Source organism: Pelobates fuscus, chromosome 12 (assembly GCF_036172605.1).
Source record: "Pelobates fuscus isolate aPelFus1 chromosome 12, aPelFus1.pri, whole genome shotgun sequence".
NCBI classification, from domain to species: domain Eukaryota; kingdom Metazoa; phylum Chordata; class Amphibia; order Anura; family Pelobatidae; genus Pelobates; species Pelobates fuscus.
The window spans coordinates 21673655-21694003 of record NC_086328.1 but is presented as its reverse complement, the minus strand read 5'-3'; the positions used below and the strand labels follow the sequence as shown (position 1 = coordinate 21694003).

The window sequence follows — 20349 nt, the reverse complement described above, 5'->3', positions numbered from 1 at the left end:
TGAATTTGAAATTTAAGGCCAGAGTAGCTGAACTGGAAGTCTAGATGGCAGATCATTTGTTCAGTTTGGCTATTTGCACCTTGAATTCTCACCTTAGTGAATAACCCTGATAATTTGTGTTTTAGGCTTTGGTTTCAGCATTGCCTCTTTTACAGTCCACAGAATCCTTGTATCTTGAAGTAATAAAAAAAAAGTCCCAAAGCACTCCTATGCTGAAAGAGTAAAGGTTCTAGAATGTCCCTATACTAAGGCTATGTTCCAGGAAGACTACTATACCAGGTGAAAAACTGGTCCAGAGCTCCGCAGTACAAGAAGCATAAAGAGTCCGGTCGTTTCCAGTACTAAGAGATATGATCCAGAGGGGTCAGATACAGGGGGATTTGAACTCTGTTATTCTTGACGAATTAAGGTTCTGGAACTCTCTCTTATTGTAGATGAATGAAACTTCAAGAAACATTTCTGTAGAAAGGGATTATATATTCCAGAATGTTTCCATACTCTAAGAATAATGGTTCTGGAAAACTCAAAGGAGGGGAATGAAGAAGATTTGGAACTCTTGTATACTAGAAGAATAAATGTTCCAGTACTTGCCTGTGTTGCGGGACTTTTCCAGAATGCCCCTATACTAGGGAAATATAAATTCTGGTACTCTCCTATACTGTCAATTATATTAGAGAATAAAACAAATCTGTTACCAAGTACTGGTGATCATCCACTGTAAAAATAAACGACTGATTAAATGGTGTTGTGACTCCCAGGAGGGTTTGTATTTAACCCCACACACACCTTTGTTTATTATTATAAAAAAAAAAAAAAAAAGGGGGGGGTAACAATTTAGCAAGCTCTGCCTATTCTCATGACGAACATGTTGCAGGAAGCAAGATTCCGCTTTGCAGGAGATAAGCAATGACATGTCACGGACGCCAACTGGAAAGTCCGATAAAGACATTCCTGGGTTATCTCGCAAACGCTGTCTCCAAGCCTGGAAGTCTCGGTTTCGCAGTGGATTTTCGGCTAGTTGTGACGGATGGCACACACAGAAAATGGGGACTTTATATCAAGAATCTACGCTTCATCGATCTATCCGGCTAGCGACGGGAGGATTCAGTGTCTCCGATTACATTAAGAGATTTGGGGTAATGTGTCAGATCATATATCTGCTTCTTAGCTTGCATAATGTTGTATACAAGGTATGCTGCTGTTCGGATGCCTCCGTCTACCTTTCAGAATTGCAATAGATTTAGTGGGAAGTTCTACCATGTTTTTGTGAACATATTTAATTTGTTGTCATTAAAGATCAGCGTATGAAGAGTGCTGCCCTAGTATGTAGAATTTCATATGCTGCCAATGTCCTCGTGGAATTATGATTTTTTTTTTACATCCTACAGAATTGTAATTCTACATTTTACAGGAGAACCTTTCTTTTCTGTTGATCAATAGGTATAACTGCCATAAAAACATGGCAGGCCTGACAACTCGTTAGTAGATACTGATAGCAGAGGGTGGTTTAACTTCTAAATACGTTGAACTAGGTGTACTGAAATAGGTCATGAACTGAGGTTTAATCACAAGACATAGATTTCTAGCACATTCAAACATTTTTTTTTAATTTAGCTTTAAATATCCAAACTGTGACAAAAGCAGTGAAACTGCTATTATTGCCTAAATTTAGCAGTTTAGTTTTCAATTTTCTACAGTTTGACATTTAGTGAATAATTTTCTAAGTATAGTATCAGGTGAAGATTAATATAACTAGGCAGGATAGAGAGGCTCTCATCAAGAAAGAGGAGGAAGAAACGGAACCAACAGCAAAGTGTTAATTGTCAGGAATTCAAAGGGAGTTCGAAATCTTAGGCCAATGCAGGCTAGAAGGAAGAATGTTCTACATTTAAATTCACATTGGAATGCGGACAATGTACACTGCTATGAAAGAACTTATGGCATTTATTCACACTGAATTAGAGTGAATTGAAAGCAAGCTGTGCTTGTAGCGGAATTGCAACATGCTACGAATATCAGCACTTTTTGGCCACATTTTCCAGTTTGATTTACAATTCAGTGTTGATTGAATTTCAAACTTTGGCAAAAGCCTTGAGTCAGACCTGAGGTTTAAAGGGACACTCCAAACACGTAAAGCACTTCAGATTGCTTGGGTTTGGAGGCCGCCATATTTGTTACCGTTTATGGAAGTTTAAGTTTTAAATTGGCTTTTATGGCATAGAATTTGAAATTGATTTTGAATTATCAAATTCATACTTGGTTACACGCTGTACAAGGTGCAGGTTTATAATATCCACCCAGGTCATTAAAACTGCTCTGTCATTTAAAAAAATGTATTTTTGCCTATTGTGTAATGACCAGGGCCGGACTGGGAATATAAAGCAGCCTTGGAAAATAATGTATGCCAGCCCTATAACCTATTGTGCCACGTAGTGTTATATATATCTCACAACGCATGAGAAAATGCCTGTTTTCCACAGATAGCTACGCTGTGAGAATTGACAAAACTTGATAAAGAAAGCTCTGTCTTTTGTCAAATTGTCAACTTCAAGCTTACATAGAAGACAAAGGCGGTCCTTACTTTTTCGTATGAGATCTTTGATTGTGTTGGATGTTCAATAAAACTCCAATGCAGTCAAAATCAGTATTTCACAAATATTCTGAAATTAGGTCAGGATGGCTGAGCCACCGTAAACTGTCCAATAATTTAAATTTTTGTATTTATAACAAGTGCACTGCCATTACAATTTGTTTGTCTTATTTGAGAAGGGTCCTCATCAACCTATTGTTCCTGTAACATTTTGTAATGGTTTCATTTATTGTTAAATTTCCCCCTTTTATAAAATTCTAAAATGCTGCGGAATTCTGTATAATGCCAATAATGATAAATTACATGTGTGTATCATTGCTCAAAGGCAACTTAGATAAATCTCATTTGTTGGCTTAAAAGCTTCCTTGATCTAGCACAATCTATCAACATGATGTGCATATGATCCGTGGGAACATAGAACGTTTAACCAGATATTTTAGTATAGTCCCTTTCATACAGATTGGGAAATGAAGGTAGATGTGTTACTTTTCCCAGGAATCTCTAAATTGTGTTTGCATGAATAAGAATGCCAAGTCATGAATACAATTCATAACCTGATGAGTGTAATCAATCATGATGAAGATCCCATCGAAATTGACACAATTAAAGGGAACGTACAAATACTCTAAATACATGTGCTTCATACTAAAGTGCAGGTTTCCTCAAACTCCAGCCCTCCAGATGTTGCTGAACTACAACTCCCATGATTCTATGAATGAAATAGGCTGAGAATCATGGGAGTTGTAGTTCAGCAACATCTAGAGGGCCGGAGTTTGGGGAAGCCTGCTATAGTGTAATGAGCTGCCTTGTAAATCCTATGTGATATCTGCTATTGGCAAACAATATTGTAGCTATATGCCTGCCCACTCACTGTGAGACACCACTGCACGATACAATGACTACTACAGCCTGGACAGGATCTTGTACAGAGTGTGCATGTCTCACGTGCCCTAATTCACCTGTAAAAGCTCTCCCATGGGTTTCTATGAAAGAGTTTGTACAAACTACTAGAATTAGTTGGAAGTTGTACAATGAATTACGAAACAGGTTGAACAATTTTCATCTGCTATTACATTCTATGGTTTAGTGGTTTCCCTGTAGGAATGGAATTATGAAAGATCCAAATCAACCTTTAAGTGTAATAATTGGAATATAATAATTTGTTTACACAGTTTACGCAGTATTGCAAAGGTTTTCTTACATTTCGGGTGAATTTAGCTATTTTGTTGTCTGATTATAAATATATATATATACTGGGTTATTTACTGAATTGTGACACTCTGGGAAAACAAACTGCATTTCAAATCAAAATAGTCAAAAAGAAAACAATCGGACTGTCAGCTGTGTTTGCAGTTTGACGACTTTTCCCTAAAATGTAAAATTAACTTTGAAGTCCAAACAATTCACACATTAGTAAATATGATTGGGAGATCTGTTGTGCTTTGCTGTGTATAAAAACCATCTACGTCTACAAAATCATTTTTACGGCCTGTGTATTTAGTTCTTAGAGACTTCATCATGGTATAACCAGGGGTTCTCAACCCAGTCCTCAGGACCCCCTAGCAGTCCAGGATTTGGGGATTACCTGGGTGTGTCTAAGGTGTTTAGAAAAAGGGAAAAAAACACCTTAGACTCTAAGGTGTTTTTTTTCTTTTTCTAAACACCTTAGACACACCCAGGTAATCCCTAAACCTTGGACTGGTAGGGGGTCCTTGAGGACAAGGTTGAGAACCCCTGGTACAACCTGATACAATGTGTTTTATCAGTTTAAGATAGCCAAGCTAATAAATAACACGAATCCTGAAACTACAAATGTGGATCAGGCCTCACTAAATTTGCAAAGGCCCAATATAGACAAGTTCATTGTTAGACCTGTACCTATTAGTGTCATTAAAAAAAAACACCTTAATAATCTAAAAATGAAAAAACAGTCTGGACCTGATCAGATCCCAGCAATGCTGTTGAAGCTCAGTGCGCCGGCAATTGCTAAACCCGTCACAACCCTAATTAACGAATCCTTGGTATCTGGATACATACCCAAACTTTGGAAGACTGTGAGAGTAGTGCCTATCCATAAAAGTGGTGACACTACTTTGGTTTCTATCTATCGCCCAATATCATTGCTCCCAGTATTGTCAAAATTCTTAGAAAAATGTGTCCGTACGCAACAATGTGAGTATTACCAACAATCAAACTCTTGACCCCTGATAAATCGGGCTTTCGCCAGAATCACTCCACTACAACTGCCCTCTTAAAAGTTTGCAATGACATCCAAACTGGCATGGAACAAGGATACCTAACTGGAGCTATTTTCCTTGATTTTGCAAAGGCCTTTGACACAGTAGACCATGACATTCTACTGCACAAACTCAAAAACACATGTAATGGTGATTGTTCGCTAACCTAGTTTTGATCGTATGTATCGGATCGCTCGCAATATGTGTCCATTTCTGACAGCGACTCCCTCCCTCTCCCAGTCACATGTGGTGTTTCCCGAGGTTCCAATCTCGGCCCCCTACTATTTACATTATTTCTAAATGATCTGCCTAATGTCTGCAAATCCTCAAATTTACACATGTACGCAGACGACACCGTAATCTATGCAAGCAAATCCGATCTACCGCAGCTTGAGGCTGTGCTCCAAGACCAGCTTACAGAGGTAGAAAAGTGGATCGCAAAAAACAAACTCTTCCTAAACACTGACAAAACTGTCACAATGATCTTTGGAACAGTACCTAATTTACACAAATGACACAATTCCCACCTATCCATCAAAACAAATTCAAATAGCACACTGACCGCAGTTTACTCTTTCATATACCTGTGTATGTTGTTAAACCCCAATCTATCTTTTGGCCTCCACATAGAAAAACTTGCATCTACACTTTATCCAAAACCAGGTGCCCTGTACAGAAACAAATCCTGCCTAAGCCCTACAGTAAAGGAAAAGATTGTACAGCAAATGCTGATGCCAATAATTGATTAAGGGGATGTAATATAAGCATCTGCCCCGCAATCCCACATTAATAAACTCAATACATTGTATAACTCATTCAGCCAATTTGTGATACAATGTAATTACAGGACCCACCATTGTGACATGCTAAAGAACTAAACTGGCTGTCCCTGGAATCCAGACGCACCCTTCATCTTTCCAGCCTTGTGTTTAAGATCTTTTCTGGGAAACTCCCACCATACGTGAGCAAAATGCTCTCCTCGGCTGTTCCCACCTCCTATAACTTCTGATCCAGTACCAGCGCCGCAATTGTGGAACGATCTCCGCACACTTTAAAATCTTCCCCAAGCCTAAAGTCCTTTAAGAGATCCCTCTCTACATACCTCAAGACAGAATGCACGTGTTAAGGTTGATTATATATTTCCTACCTGTTCTATGTTAAATTTTGTATATATTGTGTATTAATATTGTGTCTAGAATGTTGCTAATTAGGTTGGTGGCAAGTTATGTATGTGTATGCATGGTTAGTTATGTATTTAGGGCAAATTACATGTATGTGACTAGATAACTTGCTAGGTATGCCTAATTAAGGGTTGCTTTCATAAATGGACACTGTAAGTATTGTAATGGCTACATCTTATTGAAGTGGTTATAGTGCCTGCAGTCCCCTGATGCCGTCCTTCCATTCAGCATTAAACCATTTTTAATGCTGTAAGGGCATACTTTAATCTAAAGTGGTTTATGTGATTAATGTAGGCGTTTTGGTGTATAGATCATGCCCCTGCAGTCTTACTGCTCAATTCTCTGCCATTTAGGAGTTAAATCACTTTATTTATGCATCCCTAGCCAACCTCCCCTGCCTGTGACATATCCCTGTTTCTACAAATTTCCTGTAAATAGCTCCCTTTATTGCACATTCTGTTTAACCCCTTAAGGACCAAACTTCTGTAATAAAAGGGAATCATGACATGTCACACATGTCGTGTGTCCTTAAGGGGTTAATGTAGACTTTCTTAATAAAATCACTTTTGTTTTGACTCACACAGCGTCCATGAAAACATGGTCTCATTTTTAATCAGATGTGACAGCACAGTGTGTTTACTTTAGAAGTTTGCATCTCCTGCTCTGTTTATTAAATGTTAATCACACACAGGATGCCATGAACATACCAGGAGATAAGAAATTCTACATGAAACTGAATGTGCAATAAAGGAAGCTATTTACAGGAAATTTGTAGGGACACTGTGTATGTCAAAGGCAGGGAAGGTCTGCTTAAACAAAGTGATTTAACTCCTAAATAGTACATAATTGAGCAGTGAGACTTCAGGGGCATAATATGTACACCAAAACTGCTTCATTAAGCTGTAGTAGTTTTATTGCTTATAGTGTCCCTTCAATTCTGAATCAGAGTCCCCTTTGTGCTGCTTGGGTTAACGAGGCAGCATTACTCTGAGCAGCAATGGCTGAAGTGTCAGCTGAACACTCTCAACCTATTACAGCTCCCACTGCTGGTATGAATTGGTATGACTAGAAGGAGAAGAGTAATCTCTAAATTAGCCATACCTCCACTCGGGACCAGGCTGTGGGTGGCTAGAGACACTTATTTAGTGATAAACTGTTCAGAAATACATTTAACAATGAATGGAGGGACAGTGCCGTGGGGCTCCAGGCACTATAACCAATTCAATCAGATTAAGTGGTTATAGTGCCTACACTGTTCCTTTAAAAGAACACTCTCTTGAATGATTGTTTTACTAATTTAGAAGATATCCCCTCAAATTACTTTGGCCTGTTTGGACTTTGATGTCAGTTGCTAATACTGGTATGAAAGAAAACCAGATCACATGAAAAAGTTATAGATCATTTTCAACGTTTTATTCAGTAGTGCAATGTAAAGAAAGGCGGTGTCCCCTTTCGAACCGGTGTAGTTTGCACTCCGTGCAATAAAATATCATCTAACCTTTGACTGCAAAACACAAGCGGCCTTTATAGTCATCATCATCTTTTCTTGCCTTCGGCACACAGTAAGGACAAACACAAGAATGTAAAAATCTCTGTATACCTGTCAAAATATGGCACTCACATACCATCAAAGCATACATTCTAAAATATACAATTCTACACCTACAGTGGAAGTTCAGTTTAAAGGGGTTTTATTAACTAAACAGAAATCAGTAAAGAACTAAAATCAAAATTGCATATTTTAAGTAAAATGCTGATTTGGACAAAAAAGTCCAAATTATCTGTAGTCACGACAGGGCTATGTTTCACCGATATGTTGCAAGTCTGTTTTCAATTCACTACAATATGGTGTTTAGTTAAAAAAAAAAAAAAAAAAAAAATGTCTTACAGTTCTAAAACCCAAAAATATTAACATTTTCATTTGGGTTCCTAGTTCTTATATTTATTAGCATATTTGCAAACACAGGTACAGTGGTACCTCGGTTTACGAATACAATGCGTTCTACGGGACGTTTTTTATTGTGAAAAATTTGTAAAACAAAACGCGGTTTCCCATAGGAATGCATTGAAAACCAGTGAATCTGTTCTGGATGTCAGAAAAAAGTCAAAATGAGCTGGCATGGAAACCAACCCACAATGCAGAACACAGTAAAAGGCAAGCAAACGACGAAGCTCAGCTCCCTACCTTTCCACAGCTTGAGAAATGCACCAAAAAGTCCCAAAACAACTGCAAACAATTCCCAGAATGGCTCCAAAACTCGATGCAAAAGCCGCTCCAACACCTCCACACTCGATGCCACGTGCTACCCACAGACACCAGCATGCAGGGGTCCGTGCTATAAACCTCCCAGGTGCATTGCATCCTAGGGGAAACTTGCTTTGAATTGCGAAAAAAAAAAATTGTAAACAGAGGCATTATTTTCAATGGATTTTCATTTGTAAACCGAAAATTATGTTAAACGAGGCGTTTGTAAACTGAGGTAACAATGTATAACATAAGCAGCTAAGTGTATTTGTTTTAACACTGCTTAGTTGAGTCCTATTCTGTGAATATAGAAATCTGTATTAACATAATATTCATTGTAAGGTGACATGTGATCCCTAATAGCTAATCCAATAATCATTCGTAGTGCTACTTATACATACAGTGATTTGCAGTTCCCCAGCTGCATCAGAAAGCAGCATATTTTGACAAACCGCTACCCAACTCTCATACCTTTTTTGGTCCAACCAACGCATTTCACAGTAAAGAATCACATAGCCACTATAACAGTGTTAAATACCAAACTTTGCTTTTAAACCAATACTTGTACCCCCTTTTACCCCCCCCCCCCCCGTTGAAGCGTCACTATGTGTCTTGCATGGGTGACAAAACTACATTCATCAGGAAGTAACCTGGAACTCAAAAGGTTATATTAAAAGCCATACCTCATTAGGTTCATTATCACAACTTCAAAGTGTCACTCTGTTAGGATTGCATCTCATTATGGTCTTCAGATTTTTTGGGTGAGCGGTTTCCTGAAGCAATACGAACACGGACATATCTCTGTCAGTACTTAATTGCGAACTTCTGACACATTGTACATGGAGAAAGAAAAGAATTTGCTTCAAAACACCATTCTTTAAGGCTTGTCATTACACTGGTTCTTAAAAGCAAGTAGATAAAGAGGACACTTAGTTCTATCGAACGTGAAACCAAAGACTCAATGGTTTTGTAGCGATGATGGTAATTAGAATGTATTCTGATCCTTTCTCCTATGTTTTGAACTTCAAAGTAACACTGATCATTAGCGTATTTCAATGTAAACACTGGAGTCACCTTCAAACTATGCTCTATACATCTAGAACAGCACACAGAAAGGAAACAAAAGAAGGCTAAGGCCTACCTCTTTCTTATAAGGCTTTAATTTAGGTTTAATATTCCTAATATGGTCTAAACACGGGTTAAACAGCAGTGTACAGTATAATGCAAAGACCTGGCCACTCGAAGATTTTCTTATTTATACCTCATTCATATGTATTTCTTTATTATTCGAAAGAACGTTGCTTGTTTTAATGATCTGTATGAATAAAAAGGTGACATTTGGGATGATATTTGAGCTTTATTATGTGCACAGCAAAAAGCTTGCAGAAGCCCCGATATTTAAAGGGCCCACAACGGTAATATTTTCATAATGGAGGCACAACTTAACATTAAGCACATCACCTACTTTGCACATGGCACCAGGCAGGATGACAGGATGATTGGGCAGTGTATGAGGTCAGCCACCTTCAAAACAAAAGTCAAATAGTCAAATGTTGTAACAACCAAGCCCTACGCTATGCTTGCTGAAAATGGATGGGTGAGGGAATATTCCAAGAAGCAGTAAGGTTTCTGCTTGTCACAAACTGGAAATGGAAGGCCTTTTGTTTGATTATTTTCTCGATTTGTTTGCTATTTATAAGAAAATAATATTGAAGAAGCCAAGTAAGTTTAAAAGAACGTTCCAAAGTAAATAATGTAAATGTTAGGTGATTATACAGTGAGAGTATAGATATATGATAGCAATAATTTAAAGGGCAACTGTCATCTCAAAACTATTTTTAAAAGTACACTGTAGTAGGCATCAAAACAACTTTAGCTGATTGAAGAAATGTTGGTGTATAGATAATGTCCCTGCAGACTCACTTCTCTGCAATTTAGAAGTTAAATCACTTTTGTTTCTGTTCATGCAGTCCTAGCCTGTCTGTGACTTACACAGCCTGCATGAAAAAATGGTTTCACGTTCAATCAGCTACTAACTTACTTTAGAAGTTTTTATCTACTGCTCTGTAAATTGAACTTTAATCACACACTCCTGTAGGTTCTAGGCAATTAACAGTGCAGGAGATGAATTCTAAATAAACAGACTGTGCAATAAAGGAGGTATAAACACTAGCACTCTCTTTACAGGAAGTGTTTAGGAAAGCTGCGTAAGTCACATGTAGGGAGGTGTGACTAGGGCTGCATAAACAAAGTGATTGATTTAACTCCTAAATAGCACCGTACTGAGCAGTAAGACTGCAGAGGCATGATCTATTCACCAAAACAACTCCCTTAAGCTAGTTGATTTTGTGTCTATAGTTTCCCTTTAATATAATAATGCTTTCATAACATTTTGAAAAAAGTTTTTTCTTTTTAAAAAAAAATTATTTATGTAAAAAAAAATAGAAAAACTTTATCCCTGCATGTAGTAGGCAGGGACCACAGTCACTGTGGTCTTCCCTGCTTCATTCCCTATCAGGATCGGGAGACCCTAACACACAGAATAGGGTTAAGGCTAGTAAGCAGAATGTAACAGAAAGATAGGAGCCACACTGACCCGAAACATTGAGGCTGCCACATGGCTTCTACTGGAGCCTGAATGAAAGACTATAGAGACTCTCGGTTTTTCAAACACTGCAGAAAATACAGATGAGAGTGCACAAGTTGCCAATCAGATTCCCCACAAGGGTGCTCCAGTAAGGGGGGCGAATCCCAAAAATGCTAAACAGAAGAGAAAGCCTGGGTACACCAAGTGGTTTCTCCTTTATATAAACAAATGTATGAAGACCTTGTGTCTCATTGTCAAAAATATATTGTTGACTAACACACACAAATAGTGGACAGGTCAACGCGTTCTGTAAATAATGTACTTTTTCAGAATTACTTAAGTTCTATTGCGTCAGGATGTTATAGCTACATTTGATCAGTTACCAAATAATGCCCAAAAACGCAGTCTCAATTCAGGAAACAAAGTACACAAAGTGGTTTAGCTCATATATTGAGCCTTTATAAAATTGAATAATAAAGCAGAAACACTGTTGTACTTTTTTTCCCTAAATACTGCCTTTTTTGGGAAACTAATCAGTGTGCCCAGGCTCTTTCTTCGGTTTTCCAAAAACAGTCTGACATTCCCGGTGTTTGACTAGGGATTCCTGGTGAGTATCATGGAAGCATTGCAGGAAAAAAACAAAAAACGAATAAACCTGATGCAGAAAATGCTTAAAAACCAGGATGGTAAAAAGCCCCCCCTCCCCCCCCCCCCAAAAAAAAAACACAACAAAAATAATTTTGAACTCTCTAACTGGAGAAATAAAGAATTTCTCAGTTAGCAGAAGGGTTTATCCAGACGATTGAGTGCCTTAAATAGCCAACAAATCAGAGTACTTCCCCACGTAACTGTTACACCCATAAAGCTTGCCCACTGACAACATAGGCGCTCAGATAATAAACAAAAACAAGCAAAAACAAAAATCTGTTTCATCTAAACTTAACTTCATTGTAATGTAACCCAAGAGTGGGATTCAGTCTAAAAATATATAGTACATTGTATGGCGCCTATGGAGCATGCTATTACTGTCCTTACAGTATCTTTACAGTCTGCCCCCGCTCTCCCTTTCCATGACTCATGGTATGTATGAATGGTATGGTGTAAATCACTTGAGGTCATTATATTTCTGTCCCAATTTAAGGGACAGAATGTCCTCCTACGCTCTGCCTAGCAGAGATGCTAATCTCTTGCTCTTAATTCTTCTTGGGTATTAATAGTAGGATTAACCATCTATTACTTTGGCCATATCATAATACTATGAATGTAAACCATTTATTAAGCTACTCTGGGACACTCTTCCAAGGCAGTGTAAAAGGATGTGCTTGTGCAGACTGTGTATACACGCTTGTTGGTTATGGATTGGGTGTCTGCAGGCTGGATAGATATATTTTATTGTAAAATTTTGCTTTTGAAGAGGGGAGAAAAGGCCTTTGTTGTTTGTAATCGAAGAACAAATAAGGGCAGTAATGGTACGATTACTTAAAAAGTATGATTATGCTTTTAACGTAAAGGGACACCATAGGCACCAGAACAACCACAGCTTAACCCCTTAAGGACACATGACATGTGTGACATGTCATGATTCCCTTTTATTCCAGAAGTTTGGTCCTTAAGGGGTTAATCTAGGCCACCATCAGGCTGAAAGTGCGCATCCGGGAGCCGTGGAGTGCTTTCATGGCAAGTGGGGTGGGAGACTATCAGTCTTCACATCCACTGGGTCCTCTCTCTCATGAGTCACGACGTACCACAGGTTACCACGGTAATGCTCTAATACCACACAGTGATGGGGGTTGTGAGAATAGCCTGCAAACAGTGGAGGTAAAGGCTGAGAGTGTTTATATCACTGATTAACCAGGGAATATCGTATGACCCATGTCCCTCCTCCATGACCAGAGGTAAGAAAGAGGGAGGTTGGAAAAACCCTAAAAAAATAATTTGCTCGCCTCTCACCCCTCATGGAACACAGCATCTATCCTCCACAACAAATTCACACAAACACCGAATCCCCAATATCTACACACAGTACATGCCAGCAGGAGGGATAGTGGCAGTACTGGGTGCTGCTCTAATTGCCTGCAAGATGATGGGCCCTGTAGGCAGACCTTGTGTATGCTATGTATGGGTCCGCTAAATTTAAATGGGTCCCCTACATTTTTGTTAGCAGCCCTGAGCTTGATATAGTGGTACTGGAGTCACAGCAGAATGAAGGCAGTGTTTATATTGCTGCCTAGCACCACCTCTAGTCGCTGTTTGCTTCCTGGTTGTGGTCCTGCAGTCTTCACAGAACAGACGTGTGGAGTTTCCACACTCTGCATGGAGACACAAAATGATCCCCATAGAGACGAATGGAGTCAATTGGTGCCGAGTGCTGATTGCTGCACATGCTCTCTAAATCTCCAGCACCCTATTGGGAAGCACTGGATTGGCTGCATTTATCAGTACTGATAATCTCAACCAGAGGATGAGCAGAGGCAACAGAGATCATAGCAAGACAAGCACTACAGTGGAATAAAGGTGAGTATAATGCTTTATTTTAAAGAACCAGTGAAGTCACAATGACATGACGTGGTGTGGGTGCAGTGAGCCCTTTAGTTTAAACCCTGTGATGTAAAACATTGCACGGTTAAAAACGCCAACAGTGACAGCCACTATAGGCTCTTCCTCTGCAACAGCCATGTTTTATTCAGTCATATCATGTTTTATGTCCACGAGGATATCCAACGTCATCAAATGCAGCTCACAGGAAGCACTGGATTTAATGTGCTGAACTTACTGTGCACCTTGTCCCTAATACTCCTCTATGAGAAGCATAGGATCCCGGAGGCTCCCTTCATGGATCACAGTGACGTGTCTAAACATTTACTGTGCATGCCACAAGCACAGCCGTCGCATCTGACATCTGATTGAAAATGGCAAGATGTGGCAGACCAATACTGTTTGAAGTATAGCTTTTTTCCCCCCGTTTTGCCAACACAAAGCTAATTTATTAATAGTTCCCATGACATATGTTTTGATTGTGTTATAAATTAAATGACATTCTACTTCAGTGTATATGAGGACATCGCAATTTGTGAAGCATGCCCTATCCACATTGTATCGACTTTTTCTTTTACTTTCCATTATTTTATTTTCTTCAGCTCACCTAAAATTAGCAGGGATCAGTTAAATAATAAAGTAGCCTCACTAACTTGCTTAGAAATTGTTATTCGGTATACTTAGGTCTGTTTCCAAACTGTATCGATGGGGTTACTTTTCTTTTCACAGTTGCAAGGGCAGCTTGTTAACGCGACATATTGGCAAACAGCGACTCGATACAGCAGCCAAGATATGGGGGTGGAACCATACGCTTTTTTGTGCACGGTATCAAACCATGATATTTAATTGGTTTTTAGTGCTTTGACAACAGGGTTGTTTTCTTGCCTTGGAGACTTTGGTAGTTTGAGAATAAAAAAAAAAAGAAAAAAGAAAATCAGGAATTTGGAATAAAGATATGACTAGCAAATACATTAAATGTAATCCCAACAGAGTTTGTTAAATGCTTATTAATTAACATGTCTGAGGAGCTGACTGGCTATGAGATGCCAGGTGCTAAAACATTTAGATTTCTGTGTTAACTCATGTTGCCCTGCTTTTTTTTTTTTTTAATGGCTTAACAGAACGCCATTGCTGTGCATCCGACATAACATAGCTTAACATCAGAGAATACAGTGCATGGAAGGATGGTTTAGGAGTCTGTCTCGTCTCCTCTCCTCCAATGCACTGCGTGGCCTAGCTGTGCCAGGACTGAAATGGATTGCTGTATCCGTCACTAAATCTTTAATAGACATTTAAATTAAAATGGAGCACTGCCGAAAAAAAAAAAAGGTTAAAACAAGTTGTAGGTTATGTGCAACACATTATTCAGTAGTACAATTTCCAGAATAGGGATGCTTCCCTTTTAAAGGAACACTCCAATAAAAAAAAAAAAAAATAACAATAGTAAAAAAATTTAAATAAACAAATATATATATTTTTTTTATTTCGGTGTTTCTTAAAGGGATTCTCCAGTGCCAGGAAAACAACTGTTTTCCTGGCACTGCAGGACCCTCTAGTGCCCCTCAACCTTTAGACAGCCACTAGAGGAGGACTTAACCCTGCAAGGTAATTATTGCAGTTTATGAAATCTGCAATAATTACACTTGCAGGGTTAAGGGTAGTGGGAGTTGGCACCCAGACCACTCCAATGGGCAGAAGTGGTCTGGGTGCCTGGAGTGTCCCTTTAATCTACTTATATTACTGCCCCCTTCATCCTCCATCTTGGCACTCAGAGGGTTAAAATCATCTACAATTCCCTTTATGCCAGCTCTGGGAGTCTCTTCCCCTCAGCTTCGATCCTCTTCACGTGAAGCCACCTTTACTGATGACCTGTGTCCAGTCAAATGCTTCTCAGAATTGGGACAAACCAACCACGTATCTCACAGAGAAACCAGTTAGAACTCACTCTTGTTTTGACTATAGTTCAACGAGAGAAACAGCTGGGAAGTGTTACCAAAGTGATTTATAAAAGTGCTGATTTATTTTTCTATAACATAATCCTGCAGGGACCTGTATTTATCCCCTAAAGCAGTTCAGCAATTGGACGGGCTTTAGAGGACTGGAATGTCCCTTTAATTGTCTGACTACACTTAGCACAACACAGTACAAACCCATTAGGGGTGCAGTAAATTCCAGTTAAATTTGGACTGACCACTTAACAATCCAATTATGATGAGTCCCAACCTCAGGGCAGAACATTGCTCTGGAGTATAATTTTGTCTGTCAAACATCTCCGAATCATATAAAAAAATAAAATAAATACAAATATTATTTAGTGATTTTTTAAAATTGAAAAAATAAAAATATTGTTATGTTACAATTTACCTTTGAAAAGGCTCAAGCAGAAAGTGAAATAAACCTTATTCCTTATAAACCTTGAGTAACCCTCACAAATAAGTGGAAAAAATGAAAAAGCTGTCATTTAAAGACAGATGGAATTGTTTATCTTTTTCATTTATTCTCCACTTGCAACCTTTCCAGAATTAGTGTCACTATTGCATAATGCATGATGGCTATTAATCATGTCCTTGAAGAACTGTATTGGGTAAACAAACATACTGTTCTATTTGAATATGAGCTCACCGCTCTCCATTGGCAGTTGAATCTGACATAACATTCCGAGCCACAATAGAGTGAGATCAAGCTAGCATTGTATCAGTGTTCAACACACAACGTGAATAGCATTTAATGTGATAAATGTTACATTAAGGTGGAATGCAGAGGAACACTGGGCTTAAGTGATTAAATCATTAAATCCAATATTATTTAACCCCTTAAGGACCGGACTGTTTTTGCGATGTTGTACATTTGCGACCAGGCATCTTTTTACACTTTTGTGGTGTTTGTGTTTAGCTGTAATTTTCCACTCTCTCATTTACTTCACTATTATCTGTCATAAATCGCTGAATAACACCCCACATGTACATATTTTTTTTAAAGTAGACAACCCAGGGTATTCAATATGTGGTATGTCCAGACATTTTTAGTAGCCACTTAGTCGCAAACACTGGCCAAAGTTAGCGTTTATATTTGTTTGTGTGTGAAAAAAGTAAAACACTAAATTGAACGTTAATTTTGGCCAGTGTTTGTGACTAAGTGGTTACTAAAAAAGACTGGACATACCCCATTTGCAATACCTTGGGTTGTCTTCTTTTGCAAATGGTATGCCATCATGGGGGTAATTCTCATTCCTGGGCTACCATACGCTCTCAAAGGCAACGTAACCAACCTGGCCATTTTCAATGTAAAAATATTTGACCCATATATTTGACCCTGTAACTTTCAAAACCGCTATAAAACCTGTACATGGGGGGTACTGTTATACTCAGAAGACTTTGCTGAACACAAATATTAGTGTTTCAAAACTGGAAAATCTATCACAACAATTATATCATCAGTAAAAGTGCTGTTTGTGTGTGAAAAATGCAAAAAAAGTCACTTTCACTGACAATATCATCGCTGTGATATGTTTTACTGTTTTGAATCACTAATATTTGTGTAAAACCCCTGCCAAACCAGGGAAATCCAGATTTTACCCTACCAATTGTTTTAGATTACAATAATAAAAACAAACAACTGAAAAAAATTTTAACCAAGCACTGGCACTTATTAAAAGAAGATGAAATTCTGGGAAAAATAATCCCAGATAAACCGAAAATAGTATTTAGAGGTGCTCCAAATTTAAAGATGCATTTAACTAAGAATTTTACAAAGAATAGTCCAAATAAAACCAATAATTTTATGGACAACAAAGGTTTTTATAAATGCAATTGTTGCATAGCGTGCAAGAAAACTAAAAAAACAAAAAGAATGGTGACAGAATTTAAATCTAATCATACAGGCAAGAAATATAATATAAAGGACGTCATTACATGCAACAGTAAAAATGTCATTTACCTACTGGAGTGCCCGTGCGGCCTCCAGTATGTGGGCAGAACTATTAGACCCTTAAAAATAAGAATAGCAGAGCATTGTAGAAATGTCGAAAAAGGTTTAAAAACCCACTCTGTACCCACACATTTCTGCTTACATAACAATGACCCCAAGCACCTTTCTTTTACTGGTATAGCTGTAGTCAACAAACATTGGAGGGGAGGGGATATTGTCAAAAAGATCGGCCAGATAGAAATGAAGTGGGTATACCAGCTCGACACCCTACATCCTAAAGGGCTGAATGCAGATTTTGATCTCTATAATTTTTTATGATTATATATATATATTTTTTTTTTTTATATATATATATATTTTTATTAGCTCTTTCTTATTAGCTCTTTTTGGTTTTTTAATCTGCCCACAGAGCTGCTTATTTTATTCTGTTTTTTATCTATACCATGTGTTTTTATATTATCTTTTTATTTTATTTTATATTTTTCATTTTTTTTTTTTTTTTTTAAATTTTCTTCATTTCATTCGATCTTTTTTTACACTTATCAACACCCCTCTATATACCCACTTGTTCTGCATGTTTTTGGTTTTATATATATACCCCTGCCTGTAATAATATAATACAGGAGTACTTTGAGTTATGTTATGTATGAAATTCACTGTATGATAATATATTTTTATTTATTTATACATTATATATATATTTTTCTGTGCCTTATGCAGAATATTTATAACTTTACGTTTTTATTGTATTTATTATAATCAATTGTAGCTCTTCATACTTTAGCTACATCATATATTGATTTGTATATGTATATCAAATTACCCCTGAGGCTGAAAGTACCCCACTTTTATATTGCTTTTATATTGTTTTGATAATGTAACAATCGTTGAAATGTAAATGCCCATAACGAATATGGCGGTTAAATACTCAGATTACTGTGCCCATATTTATTTTTTCTATTGCAGCTATTTGCATATAGACGCTCTGGAACGCAACGCACGCTGTTTTCGGACGTTGCGTGCGTTCCACTTGAGCGTCACGATCATTCTGGCCAATATTCCGGAATGACGCACCTACCACGTCATTTCCGGTTCGACGCGAGTGCCGCGTCATCACTCTGGCGACACCTGCGTTCCATAGACACAACCCGGAAATAGAAACGAGCGTTCCAGGACAGATAATCCGGAACTAGAAACCACTACACCACCAACTAACTTTTCCTAAATTGACAGCCATATAAAAACGGATCCATGAAGGAGATGCTCCACACTTCTGAAGAAGCCCTGTGAGGCGAAACGCGTAAAGTGGACTTTTATACTTGTTATTACACTTGTTTGTTTTATATATTAAAGTACTTATTTTATTATACTTTTATATATATCTTTATTATTATCACCTTCTACTCCCTGGATCCTGCATATCCTTGGTGGGGATTATACCACCTAGGCTGTCCAAACTAGAGCAGGTTACATGCTCTAGAAATTGTAAGTACAATACCTTTTATACTTGTTACTACTTCACCAGTACTTACTTCACCATATGCTGCCATATTTTTATCTTTTGGATTTTATGATCTACGCACCACTGCACCTTGGAATATCCCTGAAGTTATACCACCTTATATCCCGAGACGGGGATTATACCGTCCAGGCGCATCACAGCTGAGCTCTGTTATAGCTCATCCCCATGTGAGTGGACTGTGTATAGCTTTATCTGACCTTTCTTGTTTATTTACTGTATTGCACTATTATGTTTTGCTTTTTATTTTGAGGTTACCATCTATTGTCAAAATCTCCATCGACTATATGTATGTATAATTTTTTATAATTGTTTATACCAATACCTCTAGGCGCGGTATACACTCCCCCTTTTCCGATTTCTACTCTCACTTACAAGGTTTTGGGAATCCTTGTTTTGTACACTGCTGCCTGCCCACCACTTACTATAGCGAGCGCCTATTACCCTCTGATTTGTGTTCAGCGAAGTCTCCCAAGTAAAACATTACCCACCATGTACAGGTTTTAGGGTGTCGTAGAACGTTACAGGGTAAAATACAGTGATAGCAAATTAAATTCTCTGGACTTTCGGCCTGGGTTGGCAGGCAGGTCCCTTAAATTTCAATCAATAAAATAACTTAATTATGTAAAAATATTACATAAATACGCACGTAGAATTTAAATATATATGCATATTTATATATTTGAAGTCTACGTGTATATTTATATAATTATTTATGTAATTTTGTATATGACATATGAATAGTTTGTATTCTTTTTATTTATTTATATATACACATAGATATATATATACAATGTCATTCTAAGTGTATTTTGATATAAATATATATATATATTAATATCAAAATACAGTTAGAATAAAATTTCGTATAGATATAATTTTTTTAATTTTTATTATTATTTTTGCATTTTTTTTTAAAATTCTTTATTTTAGACGTGCAGTGTTAAGTACAAGCTTTCTTAGTGACTTTATGACAAGAGGTAAAGTGACAATGTTAAAGCAGATAAGGTCAAGATTTGCTGCACTTTTTTGTTTTTTTAAAGAAAACATGCTTATTCGCAGTAAGCCAATATATTAACAGTGAGGTATTCAAAAACATGTAAATTGCCTATAGATTAAACTTAAACATGCTGAGCCTGTGAGACTACTTAATCTAGCTTTGTAAAACATTCCACTGGGTATGGTTTAAAACATGTAGAAGAGACGGGAACAACATAGGTAGCCTGCATCCCTGCCCACAATAAGCTGTATGGCTATATCCCCAGGCCCGGTCCCTACCCTTTGTGGTAAATGGGCAAGATTTTGTCAAGTTACAAATAAAATTTAACATAAACTGTGGGTTATCAGGTGGTGTTATTGGACCAGTGGCCTCCCAGGTACCCCATTATTAGAGCGATAAACAAGTTAACAAATACAAAAACAGGTAATAGCTGGAAACCCAGTTATGTTCATCATGTCCCTCTGCTCTGAACAGTCAAGACTTCTGTATGGCAGGGCTGGGGAGGTGTTGAGAGGGAAGTTGGGGTTG

The 20349-nt window shown here is 37.8% G+C and overlaps 1 protein-coding gene across 1 annotated transcript in view; it reads left to right on the top strand.

The window, feature by feature from the left end:
- Nucleotides 1-987: 987 nt before the first annotated feature.
- The window catches only part of MYLK3 (myosin light chain kinase 3), a 45437-nt gene continuing 26075 nt past the window's right edge, over nt 988-20349 (top strand). Inside the window, exon 1 of the mRNA XM_063437239.1 lies at nt 988-1136. Within this exon, the coding sequence (XP_063293309.1) occupies nt 1044-1136 (93 nt within the window). The 5' untranslated portion in view covers nt 988-1043. The remainder of the gene's footprint in view (nt 1137-20349) is intronic.